General features: G+C 38.9%; 1 protein-coding gene across 8 annotated transcripts in view; it reads right to left on the bottom strand.

Moving 5' to 3' along the window:
* PMS1 (PMS1 homolog 1, mismatch repair system component) overlaps positions 1–19,122 on the bottom strand; it is a 46,783-nt gene that overhangs the window by 22,283 nt on the left and 5,378 nt on the right. For 7 of the 8 annotated variants that reach the window (XR_003991359.1, XM_030485519.1, XM_030485524.1 and 4 more), the window contains exons 3-6: positions 16,209–16,391; positions 13,483–13,585; positions 11,685–11,848; positions 2,188–2,304 (exon numbers count right to left, since the gene is read on the bottom strand). Coding sequence is in view for 7 of the 8 variants with exons in the window: in XM_030485519.1 (XP_030341379.1) it covers positions 2,188–2,304; positions 11,685–11,848; positions 13,483–13,585; positions 16,209–16,391 (567 nt within the window). In the remaining variant the exon portion in view is untranslated. Of the gene's footprint in view, positions 1–2,187; positions 2,305–11,684; positions 11,849–13,482; positions 13,586–16,208; positions 16,392–17,016; positions 17,193–19,122 lie in introns of those variants that run through there. The other variant, XM_030485521.1, reaches the window with a different exon arrangement.

The following is a 19,122-nucleotide window of genomic DNA, read 5'->3' as shown; positions in this document are numbered from 1 at the left end:
TAGCTTTGCTTTTGGCAGAACCACTTGTATTTACTAAAATCCAAATTATCATGCATTTGAAACGGAATTTAAAACCCCTGGGATTCGGCCTATCCTTCCCATTCATCTACGTCACACCAGCTATCTGCTCATGTACTCCCCTATTCCCTCTTGACCTTGTAATAAGCATTCTGTGCTAAAGCTGGAGCGTTCTGGTCAGCAACGTCGCACATAACCAAACACCACTGGTCAAGTTAAAGAGGTGTCAAATATCTGTTGGATGATTATCAGAAAACAACATGCAGCACTTCTAGATTTTATTCTGCAACTTTATCACATCCTCCCCGAATGTTCCTCCTCTATGCTTCAAGCTCCTTTACTAATTCCCAAATATTTGTGCAAAAAGTCTTTCACCCAAACAACATTTCTCATATACAGACAACATTAAAGCAAAACTGAAAGTCTCCAAATAACTCATTTAAGAAGTTGCCAGATTTAGAAGTGGCTGACTGCTGTTACTATTTAAAGCCACGCAGAATATCAGCGTGCTCATTAAAGTCAGCAACAATTTCTACAACTAGTGCTTAATTATTAGAATTTTCATATACAAAAAGATCTGAAGTATAGAGGCAAAATCAGACTAGAAAATATTACAGAATTTTTGCTTTTAAGTATGATCAACTGTTTTCAAAATTAATAACTTTAATAAAAACAAGTTATACAAGTATTAAAATATATCCGTGTTGACAGTATAAATGTGTTTTTTAAGTACTTATCTTTTTCCCAGTTTCACTTGTATCTGCTAAACTTAACCTCCACAGAAGGAGGGACAAGGAAAATTTCCTGTGTGAAAGTTTTCAGCCAAAATAGATCCATCCATTTACCAGGCTGGGGATGTGAAAAGCACTGATGCTATTTTGTACACGTAAAAGATTGTGTCAATTCTTTACTTGCTTAGGTTGGTTTTTTTTTTATTTTACAAGTAGCTTCCAAGTTTTCATGTGCATGCTTTGGAATCAGCTTGAAACGTGTTCTTGTTTCATGAAGATGTTTTGAAGAAGGCCAGTCTTTAAAACCCCCGGATCACTTTTTACAGAAGTTTTAACTCTGCAGTTAGTAAAGTACAGCTTACAGACATTGTTTATAGCAAGATTAATTCTGTCTTCGGAGTAAAGACAAAAGGAGCATGAAACTACACAATGAACAAGCAGGAAAGGAAAAAACTGAAAAAGCTGCCCTCTGGTTTGTGTACTGAAAGAGGCATGGACCTAATGGGAAGGACAAAAGCAGCACATGCCTTGTTATTAAATACCTATCCTAATACCTGCACACAAGAGAGAAAGAAAGGGTTACGCAGGCAACCCTAATTCTGTCATTTCATAGTGTTTGGATGCTTAATTTAGAAATGCCCGTGGTTTCTGAACGTAGATTAGTGCGTGAGCAATATGCATGGATCACTTATACACCTATAAATGATGCACATGGTATTCTACACACTATTTAGAGAGAGAGAGGGAGAGATGGAATGTTCCCCCACTTCTATTCAAGGAATATGGATGCCTCATGATATAGCAGAGAGGTAATGTGAGAACCTGAGTGCCTCCTTCAAGCCCTTCTAAATACCCCCATGTCTTCCCTTTGGAACTCCCTGCACTTGCCCTGTGGGACACATCCAGCCTGCATTCAGGTAAGAATGACTCTGGATGTTCTGCTCGGACATGAACAACTAAAACTTTGTAAACTACAAGAAGCAATGTTCCTTTTTTCCCCTCATTTCCCTGTATATGTACACTACAAGCATTCTGACAAACTCAAGATTTAAGTCTGAATAATGCTATTAAACTGTAATACATATATATATTCAGACTATTGAAGTCTGAATAATGCTATCAAACACAACTTACTATGCTGAATGCACCCACTTACACAGCTCTGAGCAATCAGCAATTCTGCATTTGTCATTGCAACTGTTTTTACTGCCATTTGATCAGTGCCACATGAGTCCTGACTAGATGATTCTTGGAGAGGATCTTCAATCACCAAACCAATTAATTTTACAGAGAGGACAGTAACAGAATCAAATGCATTAATCACGTGTCAATCTGGAGATAATAGCCTCTTTTTCAAAGTTTCCTTCTTTTTGAATACGGATTGAGGTGACTTCATTGAGGCTTTAAGTGGATATGGGAGAAGGAAGTTTAAACCCACCTCAGGATCTTCACAGCAGTGTTGAAAAGGTACCATACTGCCCATAACGGCTGTTCCCAGAACTGACATACAGGCCATTTTGTGATCTGACACCCTGGTCTTCTGCCAAATAACTGCCTGAAACAAATGGCACAGAGTCAAATTTTTGACATTATATTTGTTGAACTCAAGTCGTGTCTATGAACATGCATATGCAACTGCACACATACTGTATATGTAACATTCTGTACTTTGACCCTTTTACAATCACAACTTTCAGTGTTAACACAAGTTATGGTACTTTTTGGCATGTCTTCTCATATTGTATTACTTATTTAGACTCATAGTGATAGGAAAATTAAGCAAGCTTGTATTTAGGGATGTTACATGACTAATCTGGACTTCTGCACAGGAAACAATAGTTAGAAACAAATCAATAAAAATACTACTTCTCCTCTTCGATGTATAGCAGTAGGCTTTGTGTTTTTACCAAGCATATACATTGAGGGTTTATGACATGTCTCTGGCAACAAAAGTGGTCAACATTTGAAGGTGAGCGTTGCAATGCTTATGGTACCTATACTCAAAATACAGGCCATTTTGGTAGAAATCTGGCTATTGGAGGTCCATTCACAGCTCTCATCTGGATACTCTATGACAAGCCTGCTATTTAGAAAGGGAGGCAGTGTCTAAGGAAGTATGAAGAAAGCAGTTGTTTGTCTAATGAAAACATTGTAAACATTAGAAGGATAAAAGGATATCTCCTCTATTAGCTATACATGTTGCAATACTATTGCAAAGATTTACAAAACACAGTAAGGCGGTATGAACTGCAACTTGCATCAGAAGTTACCTGTCAGGTCCTCTTACATATACAGTAAATATTAGCTACTTTGGGGTGTGAAATTTTGTCTCTCACTAACGAGAAGCCCTATACTAAACAGTCATGAATTTAACTCCAAATCTGCTGACCTTTATTGGTGTGTATCAATAATTAAAAAAGCTTTCTCAGTTGCCTTTCTGCTTCTAGGCAACTGACACTGCCCAATTCAGATCCACTTTATGTCCGTCACTATTAGCTGACTGAGTGTATTTCAATCTGCAACATTAAAACACAAAAGAAAAAAAATGCAGCAAGTTGTAATTTAAACGTGATATTACAGTGCTGCCTAAAATGGATGTTTTCAATAGATGCTAGGTATCCACCAAATTCAAAATGAGTTCACAGTATCCTGGTATAGGATGTTATGTGAAAGCATGGTGAGTGAGCAAAGAATACACATGCATCCATCTCAAGAAATGCAATACACAGCCCTAAAATTCCACCTGTCTAGTGAGGTGTTTGCTGCCCTTCAGGGGTGAATTCCAGAGAAGAACACGGAACTCCTGTAAAACGATATTCCCTTCCTACAGGAAAGGTGGAATTGTGAAGCTTTGAGACTGTTGAGCCGAAAACTATTGCCCAAATCTTTAATTTTCCATTTCTGCTTACATTCTGCACCATTTGCAAAGTGGGGCTTTTCAGTCTGCCTGAATCTAACAAACCTCCTAGACACAAGCCTGTCAGCCCTTTGCACATGCTAGATCACAGCTCAGCCATCCTACAGGGAGCACAAACCCCTCAAACATAAAGCACAATTTACTTCAGGGAGGGCAGAGGAGAAGCTGAAGCAAGCAGGCAGAGCCACCGGCCGGGTGTCCACAGCTCTGGCAGGGAGTCCCCACCATGCTTCGGCAGCAGGCAAAGGACAGCCCAGGGCTGCCCAAAGCATGCTGCCTCTCAGCCTCTCTCCTTAACACCTGCTTTAAATCTCCTCAAAGACATTTTGGAGTGATGAAAGAATTTGTCCTCTTCTTTAGAGCGCCTCTTATAAAACATATCCTGTACTGCTTCTATTTTAAAATTGATTACTTAAAATGGAAACACAGAGTGCCAAGCCTTTTTTTTTTTTTCTTTACTGGACATACTTTAAATGAAATGCATGTGACCAAACTGAGAAAGACACTTGTTACATGACTAATACAAACATCATGCTGTTTATTTTAGGTTATACTAGTGTGATGCCACAGGTACAGACATAAATCTTAGCTGCTGATTAATGCAAGGTTATTACACTGCTTGACCTGTTGAACGGCTGATACTCAGGATTGTGAAAAGATCACTTCAGTAAGGTGGTTGTAAGAAAACTCTGGAGAATGAGAATTTATTAAAGGCAAACTTGCTAGAATTAGATACTGCCAATAAGTTCAGGGGGTATTTTTTAACTAGTTATATACTTATCAGATATTATGCTCAGAACTACAGATGAAGTTTCAGGAACTGGTTGCCACTGCAAGTTAAATTAAAGCCTACATACTAAAAAGGCCAGGCAACTCCTAAGGTTCTATACTATATAAGCACAGATTAGATTGTGTGTTAATTTTTAACCCTGACTGCACATTATGAAGCAGGAACACAGAAATAGCTGATAATTTAAAGAAAATTGTTTTTCTACACTCTCCAGATGTATTAACAGGCATTAGCAAAACCACAAAGAAACGATGCCCGTTCCTTTCATTTATTTTAGCAAGTGCCTGTTTCCATGAGGTTCCTGCAATACCCTATTTTTTTAACCTTGCTGATACCCTTTAGTTTAGCTAAAAATACATCCCCACACTCCCCCCCATATCTTTTTTCTAGGTCATATAAAGCGGGTGTCCAGGATGAGCCAAGGAAGAATCTGACTCTAGTCAGTATGATGACACTGCAGAAACAGCCTACTCAAAGATATATTATTACATATGGCCCATCTTAGGTTTTGCTAGAGCTAGCCAAGTATATCCCACCTCCCACCTTGCTTCATTGAGGGGGATTACCTGATCTAGGTCCTACAAAATGTCGTAACATATACAAAATCTATTGCACATATACGGAAGATAAGTACGTGTGTGTGTCTCTGTGTATATACTTCTCCACCCCATCCAGCCCTAGGATATATGTACATTTTTGTGGAGGATGACAACGTACATGCACACATGGAGAAGGCATCTCTCATTTAGGGACACATACACATAGCCCAGAAGGATACCTTCATAAAGAGTGGAGAAAGAGTACGCAACCTCTTCCTACTGGGGTCCCTGGTATATGGCACTAGGAAAGACCAGTTCATATCTGTCTCCTCAGACACCAAGGAAGGACAGAGGAAAAAATGCGGCCACTCCTCATCCCTAACTATCCTTTATATTTCAGAACTTCTACCAGCAGCCACAATGATTTGCAATCACAGACGAAAGAAAAATCTTAATTAGAGCTGGGGATTGGATGCTGTTGCTGTGACTACTTCAGTGCAACCATGATGCTACAAGTTAAACAGATTCATCTCGTTTATGTTACTACTACATAATGACAATAACGTAATGATGTGGACGTTTACTGCCCAGAAACCCCCTAATCTCTTCATTTGTTTTGTGATGATCCTTGTGTTATTTATTCTGTAATGAAGCTCAAGGGTGTAAAAGTCTAGTAGATGACGCATCGTACATGAACAGTAGGTTGGTAACATAACATGAGTTAGCTCTGTAAAAGAGAACTGTATTTCACAGTCTAATTATCTTTCACATGCTTCAAAACCTTGTGCTTAGCTTTCTTGACGTAACACCTGATAGTTTATTAGGCTCCAGCATAACTGAAAACATCACTGCCTATCTGTTTTTATAAACAGGAACAAAGCCAGGCAGCAATATCCAATACAAGACATCATCTTATACCTAGCTGCAAGGGCTGGCACATTCTCAGCCGTGGAAGAAAGCCTATCAGCTAAGATCAAGAAGAGATTAGGGTAAAGTCCTAACCACATCCTTTAAAACCCCAGCCTTGAAAAGCATTGATGTTGTTTATCAGCTCCATGCCATAACTGTTGTCTTGTTTTAAAACCAATGGTAAATTACCTCACTAAAAGAGAGCTCTTGTGTGATCTTCCCTTAAAAACAGAGATCCCAGCAGTATTTCAATTCAGGTTAAAGTAACACAACTCTTTACATAATCATAATTATTTTCCCCATATATTTTATACTTGCTGTGAGGAATCAGGTGTCCCATCCATTTCAGAAGTGATGGTGGGACAACTACTAGTAGAGGTATGCAATAGAGAAACTCAAGGCACCATTTTTCCCCTCATCAGATGCAGCTGACACCTGGTTATCCCATGGGCACCAGCATTACAGCTATCAAGTGGACTTGTTGAAAGACAGTAATGTTCCACAGCACTGTTTATCCTACAAATTCCAATGTGTTTCCTGCCTCGATTTCCCTTTTGAGATATTGCTCAATGAAAAGGCTTTCTTGAGCATCATGCAGTGGAGAAATGCTTGGATTTGGGAGCTGGGAGGTAAGTTAGGAGAGGAGCTAACATATTACAAGGAACCAAGGACCTTTATCTGGCAACACATGTCTTCAGAGCCTTTCAAGAATTACAAAGACTATAGAGAGCTGTAAGTTTTTTGGCTGCTTTAACCACACATGTTCAGATATGAGTGTTCACAGAGATTGACTTCCATAGCAGAATGGAAAAAAGTAAAACTTCACCATTAAACTGCTGTCAAAAAACCACAGTTTCTAATCCTAAACTGTCATTCAGAAGATGTACATCATCACAGTAAATTCCGTTTAAATAAAGGGAGGTTTAAAAGCCTTTTGTAAACAGCAGTTAAAAATAAAAGTACATTGGTAAGGAAAAGGGAAAACTCCCAGGCAGCTTTGGAAACATCCTTTTTCTGCTAACGTTTTTTAAGTGTACAAAGTGAGTGTGAAAGCCTTGCAAGAGCTAAGGGCACCTCTCGGATTCTGCAACACTCCCCACATATGTGAAACAGTAATTGTTTTGAGATTTCAGACATATACTGTGCTGTCATTTGAAAAAAGTGATGGATGAGAAACTGGAAACCTCAAGGAATTAGTAATAGGATATAAAGCATTTCACCTCTGGGTCACCAGTTCAAATTCAACCAGGTTGGTAGTGACCAAAAGTAGTTACCATCTGGCAGCTGTTCTCTGGCTGATGTAAATTGAGTTGAGGGTCTCAGCGCATTTCCTAGTGGACAGGTGTCCTCAGCACAAAAAACACCATAATTAACTCTCTGTTTGGCTTTCTCAGCAAAGCCACTGAACAACGAATGGGACTAAAGACTGAGCTATATTCCAGGTTAGCATGAAAGCACAGCACTGCAGATTCTTAATCATAATTACTCTTTATATTTCAAGGTACACAGATTAGGGAGGGACTTTATTTATCATCAATTATCATCAATTTAATTACATTAAACAGAGTGGCTTTTCCAACTCAAGAAAGAGGTTACATGCTGCTGTTTCTGCTCAATGCAGATTTCTTTCCAACATCCAGCTATAGTAGAGTTTGGAAGAACGATGAATGAATGCAAAGTATAATGGCATTATTAAAAATGGTAAATTTATCCTAATGCACTTACTCTGTTTCAAAACCCCCACACTTATTACAGAGAACTCAGACACAAAAAACAAACTGGTTTTGGCCTATTGGATACAGACTGTAGGTTGAGATTATCCAACTTTGGAAATAAGAGGAGACTTATTGCAAAGAAAAAAAATGAAGATGGTATCCTTTAGGTCAACACCAACCACAATGGGGGTTTGGGGAAAAATACCATCCACAGTTATAATAACAGCTTTAAAATGGACCTCTTGCATCCAGAAGTTCTGACCCATGATACTCTTAAGAAACAAAGAAGACCTAGTTCGAGGCAGAACTGTGTGTGAGCAAGGCTTCAAAATATTATGCATGAAAAACACCAGATAAAAAAAATACTGTCTTATGCATGTTTTTCCTCAACAGGAACTGGAAAATTTATTGAGTCTCCTTATGGCCCACCTGTGCTTTGCACAAGACATGGGACCAGTTGCGTATGGTATGACCTGCTGATAGGCACCATGTAAGCCACCTGTTGCCATAATTTGTTCAGCCCTATCATATCTGAAATTGTTAAATCAGGTATAGTTATTGGGTGTCCTCTCTTGTTTCAGCATTTGTGGAATATAGGCAACTAGAACAGAATTAAAGTATTCCATGTCATCAGCCTTTCAACACACAAAGGCATTTCTTGAACTTGTAAGTGGCTTGCAAGACTGAGTTAAGGGGAAGAACCCTCCACCACCTTGGGTAAATTATAGCCAGAACTCATAAGCGGCCAGAACATGGCATTTGGGGCTGAAGAGTTTGATGCGGTTTAAGCGGTAGCTGACTTTGGAATGTTCTTAGCACGACTTCAGATAACATTAACTTTAAATAAACTTGCCGAATACTCATGTAAATTATTTCCATTTGGCTGTCTCATTATTCAATATGCTTTCAAGGAACATGGTGATGAAAGAAGAAAAATACCTCTTTCTAACATAACCATACTGGCAAGAGGATCAACATTATCAGTATTCAAAGAATGTCTTGGCAGGATAAACCTTCATAAAAAGAAGGAGCACTAGCTAATCCAAGTTGTCAAAATAGCAATAGTACTTCAAAGGTTGATCTGCAAAGTGATTCATTATTTACTGCTAATGCAAACAAAACATTCTGAGCAGAAAGAGGAATCGAGTATTTTCTATCTTGAAAATCCACTGATAGAGAACACATAATAAATGGAACCTCAGAAGGACTAATAAAAGGATATCTATTTTCTTACTTATAAAAAACAACCCAAAGGCAGGAAAAGTTCTTCACAGAAAAGAGATCAGACACTTAAGGGTGATATTTTCTTAACCAATACAGAGATAAAACGTGGCACAAGAAGAAGAAAAATTTCTAGGAATCTCATTCAGAAGCACAAAACACTGTTTTAAAAAAAACCATGGTGGAAATAAAACATGCAACATATTGTACATCCTAAAAACATATATATATATATATTTTTTCAACAGCTCTGTAAAAGGCCTGACTCACCAAAATAAGTTTCTGCTAGAATCAATTAGGCAGCCATTTCAGATGCCCAACCTCAGACACCTCTGTGAAAGCTTCAGCCTTGCTACATTCTTCCTCAGTAAAGCTGGGGCTGTGCTTTCTTCCATCCCCCTTTAGTTTCTCACAAAATACAGGACCTCAAAGACTGTTTGGTTAGGTTTTGGGTTTTTTTTCCTTTAATGTCCTGGTGTGGTCATTTATTTTGAAGATTTCTCTGAAATACACTCTCATTTACACTTTTTTCACTTACTACTTCTTCTACTCTTTCAACCCATCCTTCCTCGTCTTCTTCTGTAATACCTCATCTCTGCTACCTTCATGCTCTTTTAAGCCTCGGAACCTGATCTTACTCCTGACATGGATCTTCTTCCATTGCAACAGAAAGTACTGGCTCAGCCTCAAGAATTTGGGATTCTAGGAACTCCTCTGAATAATTGCACATACATTTTCTTCAAACTAATACATTATCTATGAGCTACATGAAAGATAAAGCTATTCTAGAAGTTGATTCTTTCTCCGAACACATTTCAAACACAAATAACAGCCACCACCACAAAACCCCACAAACCAAGAACAAAAACAACCCCCAATCCCTCAACCCTCCCCCCCCCAAAAAAAACCCTCAAACCCAGACAGCCCAATTCAGTAGAATTTAAGAATTTCAAATTTCTTAAAGGTATGATGCAGTAGGTAATGTTTTATTTTGCAACAAACGACAGCAGCAGTAGAAAGACAGGAATCTCATTCAAAGGTTAACATTTTCAAACTACTGTAAAGAATTTAGACATGCAGAGAGACTGACTATACTTTTTGCACAATTTCTTAAGCCCTTCATTTTCCCTCCTCAGCAATAGCTACTGAGCGACCTCTTGTGTTGAAACGCTTGAGCAGTTTCTTGCCTGCTTTTTTCCTAAACAAATCAAAACGAACCTAAGGCTGGCAGTGCAAAATGAAGAGCCCAAAAACTCAGCATCATCTCTGTCATTACAATGAATGATATCAGCATCATCTCTGTCATTACAGTGAATGATACTGCCTGCAGATAGCATCTGTACTGATTTATCTTACCTAATCAAACCATGTATTGAAGAATTTATCTCTGAAGCTGTGTTAAAACCAACGGTTTGTCAAAACCAATGTATAATAGCTATCATGCCACTCTCCCCACCATTTTTGCAGTAACTATTGTGACAAAGAGATGTGATCAACTAATTGCACATTACTGTATTAAGATAAACAGAGAAAACAAAGAAAACCAAGACATGCAATAGGGGATGAAATCAAAATACCATTAAAAAGAAAAAAATCATTTGCAACTTGTCAGCGAGGGAAAAACCAAAGCACCAATAAAAGACAAAACTGGTTTTATTAACCAACATTTAACACCAGTACTGTGAACCACTGCTAGGTATGTCAAGGAGCTTAACGCAATCTAAGAAGTGCATACCCCTGAGACCTCTGGTTTCAAACCTTCTGCAGTCCCAATGAAGTAAGACTGAAAGTAGCTACACTCTCTCAGCTTTGCAATACTAATTCTGTAGCCACAAAGATGGCTTTTGTTTTTCAGAGTATCTACACTTTGCTATTGAGAAATACATACATAAGTATAGTCAGAGCGTGTTTTACAACTCTAGAAAAGGATGGGCAATCTGTTGTCATTTCAAGAAAGCAGTGTCATTCATCAGTCCCACTGAAAAGGAACTGAAGTGTGAATGTTTGGTTGATAGAGTAACTGATGAAAATTGCTCAATGAACAGGCCCAGCAGCAAGAACAACAAACAAAATTATTTTAGAACAGAAAAAGAATTGCTGGGGGATCTGGCCACAAGATGTCCCTCTCTACTTCGTGGCAACTTGGAAATTCATTAGCAGAGTTTTCCTCAAAAAAGGAAAATAAGCAGGAGTACAGCCAATAAAATTATCTATGTTCAGTATGCTGTGAAGATAAAGTAGCCTCCAAGCAGCCTCTGAATCTGTTCCAAGACTAAACAAGGAACAACTATCTCAACTAAAGCCTGTTGTTATATATTACTCTTATTTACATCCATGTAGCAAATTGTTTCGAATTTTTCAGCCTTTTTAAATAGAACCATCATCATGTATTAAGCTCTTATGACTCAGCATACAGCAAAATAACCCCGACCAACTGAGTTTTGAGAGTTTTTTCAGTTGGCCTTGATCAGGCCCCATGATCTAGTAAGGTCTCACTTCTGTGTTCTGCAGACCACCACCACCATTGTTACTAACCACTAACATGTCAAATCATTCTTATACTACTAGCATGTAAAATAATTTTTATACTTTATATATCTAACGAGGCATCTGTTGGAGCAGACCAAAACCATCTGAACCTGAGTTTTAGAAATCTAGCATCTAAATCTGTAATCAGAATAAATGCACCTTTCTGAAGGGAAAAAAGAAGTGGAAGTCTGAAACAAACCTATGATGAAAGAAAATTCCTAAGAAGGAAAGACCTTATGCAAGTATTAGATGAACTGCATAAAGTCATCAGAAACTGATCCTTAAGATAACTGACAGAGAAAAACTCAGTATTACCTTATTATGCGTTAAGGTTATCCTCAGGTCTGGTTTTATGATACCATACGCTGTCAGTAGATCTTGGACTTTCTTCAGTTCTTCCTTACATTTTCTATTTGTTGAATAAAACTGCTTTCTTACAGGAAGATTCTTAAACAACTTTAGAACTGTAACTGTAGTACCTGCAAGCAGGTGACCAAAAAAAAGTAGAAATTACTATGAAAGCATAACACTGACTGGATATTGAGGAAACTTCATTTTTACTTGAAGAGACCTGTCTGTATGCTGCTGCATACGAAATAAACCCTAGTAACACTAAATTAGAGTACGTTAATCTAGTACTTTAGTAATTTAGCATGAGAAGAAATATACCAAATTAGCAGTCATCCTCCCCCAAAAAGCACTTCAAGAGCTGTTGATTCCCCTCTTTTATTTAGAGTTATGACTGCAGCATTAAGCTTTCTTTCATACACACTGACCATGGTGAGAATCAGCACTAAATAAAGCTGAAGACACTTTCAGTGCCTATTAGGTTAACTTTCATTAATGAAACGATTAACACACTAGAATCTAATCAGACATATCTGGAGGCAAAGGAACACTGTGCTCTATTAAGGCCTTTCACAAGCATTTTCTTCAGGGTAGTACCCGAAGAGCCAGATCTGTTCAACACATGCAGTAAGGGGTGGAATACTCACCTACCAACACTATCACATAAATTCCTAGCTCATAATGATATTGCAAAGTATTAAATATGTCACAGAATTCAGTCAATCCTTCAACAGTTTTGACAAAGACATGGCAATGCAACCCACAGGTTTTCCAGCCATGGAAAACACTACAGTCTAAATCCTAAAAAGAGTCCCTGGTTGATATTAGCTAAAATTAGAGCTCACAGCTTTCTTCAGTATTTGTCCATGCACTGGGCCTCAGCAGCTTCTTCTGGCTTAATGGCCCCCTGTGGCCAGTTGGCCCTGAGGAGGGGTGCCAGGCTGCAGTCATGTCCCTGTTGGGGTACAAGCACCGCAGGCAGCTGCAGGGCAGCTTGTGGGCACAATATTGACAAGCAGCCGCTGCAGCTCAGCTGGGAAAAGCTGCAAGTGCTTCCTCAGGAGCACATCCTTGTTACAAGCAAGGCGCACACCTCTTCTAGGAATACACACTGTGAATGTGAGGACACAGGATGGTCTTAACAGTCCTTGCTGAGCAACAAGTGGCTGAGCAGAGCACAAGGTAGAGGATGGGCTGCCCCAAACCTGCACCATGCCTGAACCACCAAGGCTGCCTCTGAGGTGAGGGCAAGCTTTAATCTTTCACACAAACATGCAGAAAGATTGCCAGCAACACACCCTTTCTGCAGGTTAGAAAGGACTGGGACTTTGCCTAGTCCTCTAGCCACGCTGCTTCCTGCAACTCATTCACACAGCAGCAGGGCAACTCTTCCTCCTTTCGAGCAAGGATTTTGCTAAATACAGAAATGTTATTTTAGTCCTGAACAAATCTTTTATACACTTCTATAGTAAGTCTGCCTGGACCTGGGGCATTGAATTTTTACAGCTTTTATTTCTGCTGACAGCTTGAAGAAGTGAGTCAGAGAAGGAGAAACTAGTTTATAATTGCTATCTAAAGCAACTTACAAGACATATTATTTCTTACGATAACACATCCTCAGTTGACAGACATAAGGCAAGAAATGTTTACAGCTGCAAAGATTGCATACTCAGCCTTCAAGTACAAAACAGGTACTTCAACTTAGAATAGAGCCTCAGAGAAACATAAAACACTTTGGTCACAGTGCAATACCAGAACATCCTACCTTGTCCAAGGTGGGAAGGCTTTTTAGAAGCTACATGCCCATTGCTATCCAAAGCATACTGAGTGCTGATATTATCAGCAGCTGTCTTTGTTGTGATCAAAACCTGAAAAGAGTGATTTAAAAAAAAATATGTTACTGAAGGATTCACAAAGTTCAGCAGGAGCTCAGATAGGCTTTACTGCCACACTTATCATTGCATTAGTTTAGTCACCACAGTTACATTTAATTAGTTTACAAAATTTTTCTTCTACAGGTGTTTCTCAGTCATATCCTGCACTATTACTCATTTTCTCATCCATTTAACTAAAAGCCATGCATTTCTATCTCACCAAAACCAAAGCATAGCAATTCCTACTATCTACAACACACACTCCTATACCTTCTATTCTAACACAGGTTAAACAAACAACTATATCTATTGATAATTTTGCCTTTTCATCATTCATAAGAGAAGGCATACTATGACAGCTTCTTAAATCCATGTGATGTTTCACAAACATAACTACTATCAAACAAACAGTATATTATCTTTCCGCACCCAAACATATCTAGCAATCAGTGGTAGCATGTTTTGTAAGCTATTAAGGCAATAAACAAATCAGCTTTAGCAAGACCAGTCATAAACCAGAAGTTCAATAAAACTACCGTTCCCTGAATTGAGGTACTGACATTTTGAACAACAGAACCGGTGCACTTTAACCACCTGAAAGACATAAAGGTTATCACACACACAGAGGTTCAGGATATTTTGGTTTCACAGAATCATAGAATAGTAAGGGTTGAAAAGGACCTTAAGATCATCTAGTTCCAACCCCCCTGCCATGGGCAGGGACACCTCGCACTAAACCATGTCACCCAAGGCTCTGTCCAACCTGGCCTTGAACACCTGGCAGGGATGGAGCATCCACAACTTCCTTGCGCAACCTGTTCCAGTGCCTCACCACTCTCACAGTAAACAACTTCTTCCTTATATCTAATTTAAACTTCCCCTGTGTGAGTTTGAACCCATTACCCCTTGTCCTGCCACTACAGTCCCTAATGAAGAGTCCCTCCCCAGCATCCTTATAGGCCCCCTTCAGACACTGGAAGCTGCTCTGAGGTCTCCACACAGCTTCTCTTCTCCAGGCTGAACAGCCCCAACTTTCTCAGCCTGTCTTCATACGGGAGGTGCTCCAGCCCCCTTACCAACCTAGTGGCCTCCTCTGGACTTGCTCCAACAGCTCCATGTCCTTTTTATGTTGAGGACACAGAACTGTACACAATACTCCAAGTAAGGTCTCACAAGAGATTTATTTATTATTGGTTTATTTTAGTGTCTCCTATGAACCGTTCAGAGTTCAGCCATGCCTCTTAGAGAGAAAAAACAGTACTTGATGACATGGAAATGACAGTATTACAGACCTACTTAAGGGCTAATAGTAAAGTACCTCTTAACTGAAACTTCAGGGGGCAGTTTGGGTAGGCAGAATGCAATTAATGCCAGGAGCATTTAATTAACATAATTACTGATTCAAAGATTAAAGTAATACCTATTAAAGCACTTGATACACTCAGGCCACCTCCCATCTCTTATGAAATGTACTATAGAGCTGATTATAAAGTCAGAACAGATGGCATTCTGCTCTGACAACTCATTAGAAAGAGCCAATAATTGAGGTCCATCATCATCTGTCAAAACACCAACACTTTTGAAAGCATCTTGGGAAATCTTCATCCAAACACACAACCTACTCCTGCTTAGTGCAACATGAACGTAGCCCAAGGTAGCAAGGAGTCAAGCTGTAACATCTCTCCTGACCTTGATGGTTCTAATCAGACACAGGTATCAGTATTGTCCTGCAGGACCTAATGCTTGGCATACAGACAGAAGGATCTAAAGCTTGACCTTGGCGCAATGTGAATACAGAAAGGCAGAGCACAGTGGAACAGGTAGATGCTGTGCCCTTAAACACCAAACACTTTTCAGATGGTTTTGAACAAATTTACTTAGTTTCAGTCAACTAGTTAAATCCCAAATATCAGTACACTGTCAGTCCTCTTAACACAAACATATGGATCAGAATCAGGCCAGGGTACAGGTTCCTGTTTCCTCATACAGACAACAAAGTTTGTGCAACTGCAGTCATGTACATGTCAAAGAGCAATATGGAGCCCAGCAACATCCCATGACTGCCAATCACCTAGATAACATCAAGGCAGAAATCATTACTGGAATGGTAGCTATGTGGGCCATCAGTTTCCTAAAATTATTTCCCCTGGCCACCGCCTGCTGTTCCTCATTTTGATTTACCCTAATTCAAGGAGCAAACTCAGCCATACCCTTTGACATTATATTTGCTACCAAACACTAAGAAGGATAAGCCAGTGTTCTAAGGAATCATGCATCTATATGTCTATGTATAAGGAATCATTACCTCAATCCTGATTCAAAAGAAAACACTAAGCAATCTATCTCCAACCTCTTCTGACTGAGGAAAATAAATGGAGTGCTGAAGTATGACAGAAAGGCAGGATTGACACCAACAAGAAATCCATACTGCTTCCCAACTGTATGACCTGACTCCTGTGAGCAGGGGAAACACAGCATACACAAGCCAAACTATTCAGAAAACATATCACTGGCAGGCTTCTGGAACAAATTAAAGTCTTTGCACTGATATTTTAACAATCACACACAAAAAAAGTCACAATACAAAAGACTCAACACATTTACAGTAACTGCTTACCTCTGATATGCTGCAAATTGATCCCAAAGCTTCCCCGCGGAAACCGTATGTTGTCAACCTTTCAAGATCCTCAGAAGAGCTTATTTTTGAGGTGTAGTGTTTAATTGCCATAACTGGAACATCAGCAACCTTGATTCCACTGCCATTGTCTCTTACTTCTATTTTGTCAAACCCATAATTCTCCTAGAAAAAGGACAAAGCATAACTGAGCACTAGAACAACTGAATGAATTAAGAGACAAGTTTGAAGCAGTTAAGGTTACAGCTTCTAGCTTGCTTATTTGGAGAAACTGAGCAAACATTAAATGTCCCTGCTTAAAAACAAATAAACGAATGAATGAATAAATAAATGTTAAAAAACAACCTATTACATGTTATGACCATAGAATCATAGAAAAGCTAGGGTTGGAAAGGACCTTAAGATCAGCTAGTTCCAACCCCCTGCCATAGGCAGGAACACCTCATCCTAGACCATGTCGCCCAAGGCTCTGTCCAACCTGGCCTTGAACACTGGCAGGGATGGAGCATTTACCACTTCTCTGGGTAACCCATTCCAGTGCCTCACCACCCTCACAGTAAAGAACTTCTATCTTATATCTAACCTGAACTTACCCTCTTTACGGTTTCTCTAATTAATGCCATTCATACCCTACGGTTTGGAAACATCACGCTAATATAAATACACTAAAATCAAAATAATAATAGAGTAATTTAAAAAAAATACTCTGATGAAATCTGCAAACCCTAAGCTCAGAGAGAGATCTACAGCTGGAAAGTTAGACTTTTTGACCTCTTTTCACCTCTCTTACCTACTTGGTATCTTTTTTTGTTTTCAAATCACCACAAACAGTCCCACATCCATCAGTGGGTCCTCACTTAAAACTGTTTTCAATTTCAGTATTGATTTATGTGATTTCAGTACTGCAGCAGTTTTCAGGTCTCTCTACCATGTCTCAGAAGTGAATTTCTAATGGGGGCGGAAATAAAAAAAGCTTGTAAAGAGGTACAATACTTTACAGAAAGCAGTAAAGGTTCCTAGAGGCTCCTTTAAAATCAGCTTTCAAGGAAACAAAGTTCAATCTTTGTGATTTACCGTTACATATATGCAATACATATTTTCCTGAATTCTAATTTAAATGTGTCATTTCAATCAGCACCAGCATAAATAGGGTCAAACTCTGAAAAGCCAGATAATGAGAAGAGCTAAATGGAAGATGGAATCCAGGTTCTATAACATCTCAAAAAGGTGCAGCAAACAAATGCTTCCTTCCAGCTACCTTACAACTTACACATGCAAATCACACCCAAAAGAACCACAGGCTAGGAGGAGAAAGTAATTAGAGCTACAGGATCACTAAACTTCTTTCACAGCAGCACGCCTGTCTCTTTGAAAGATTATGATGCAACATACAGAAAATGTGCTGCAGCGCATAATACATTCAGGCGACCTTAAAACTGGTTTTGCTAAGAAAGAATATCTTGAATGAGCAGCTGCCACCACTGATGCTGTGCAGAGCTCAGGATGGTTGCTCACAGAAAGCTGACTGATTAAACACAACTAACCTTGTTGTCCCATCTGGATATATACTGGAAACAGTTACAAAAAAATAATGTGTGCTCCCAGAGTTATTTCTTGAAATAAAAAAATAGTGCAATTAAAAACAAAAGGAAGGTATCTAAAGGCATTATCTCTGTGCACACATGATCTGCATTAGGAAACATCACAATTCTCTAAGGTAGGCACAAAACTATATATATTTAATTGAAACAAAATAGAAATGTGGTTACCTTTCACTTTCCATATTAATGAATGGTGCTAAAGCTATCTCCAGGTGAAAAACAATCCTCCCACTGGAAAGCAAAATGGAACCTAAAGCAATACACCTCAGCTGAACATAAAAACACATTAGGAGATACAAACAGGAAACCTTCTATCCTGCTGCTGTGCTCACTAATGAAGGGTTTGAACATTTTACAACAAACCTGTTTCCATTCTAATTTTTACTTCCAAACCACTTAACTTCTTAGGAAAAGCAAGATTTATCCTCTTCAGCTTTTGTCAGAATATTACAAGAATGAGTCTATTTCTTTTCTAATATTATTCATTTTTACTTGCACACGTTTCATTCAAAATATTACAGTGCTTAAACTTTGTATTCTTTTTAACACCTTCCACCATGCTACATGACCTAAATACTACTGAGGTAATGATCCCATGGGATGTTTAAGTTGCTCTACCAAATCACCATATGGTTCAGCTCTCTCCTCTTTTGTTCACAACCACACGGTCCCATGCTTCTTTCAGCTACACCTCTGTAACTCAGAAGAACTCTAAGGTCAATTCAGCTTATCAAACTGGCACAAATAATCCACTTTTTCTGCTGGGTTACTTTTCTTTTGCATTAGCAAGATGAATGGATTATGAGAGGCAGAAATGTTTAGCAATGCCATGCAGATGGATGTAGGACTTTGTTTTTCAGGTGATGAGATTGATCAGGTGTACAGTGGAACCTAACCCCGAGCTGAATTTCCACCGAGAAGGTTCTAAGGATTAAAGCTCCTACTTCATGCACTGGAAAAAAAGAAACGAGTGTCTGCCTTTTACAATGGCTATTTCGTACAGCAGTAGCAAACCTGTAGCTAAGATTCATAGTTCCCAAATCCCAACTTTGCTCTAACTACTAACAGAGGCTATTGCTCACCATCTCTATTAAAATATGCAGGTCTTGGTCAGACTGTGCAGATTACCCTCATAAATTCCTGCTGATAGATGTCAGTCAGGAAAACTGACAACCTGATGCCCATGAAGTCTCTTTATCCATATACAAGCAATTACATTCTTCCATCAATGTTGTTTTGGCAGACTTTAATCTGAAGCCAGGACATCATATCAAGAATAAAACCACCATTCTATA

This window comes from Strigops habroptila, chromosome 5, assembly GCF_004027225.2.
Source record: "Strigops habroptila isolate Jane chromosome 5, bStrHab1.2.pri, whole genome shotgun sequence".
NCBI classification, from domain to species: Eukaryota; Metazoa; Chordata; class Aves; order Psittaciformes; family Psittacidae; genus Strigops; species Strigops habroptila.
Note: the sequence above shows the minus strand (reverse complement) of the source record. Positions and strands in the feature narration are given on the sequence as shown.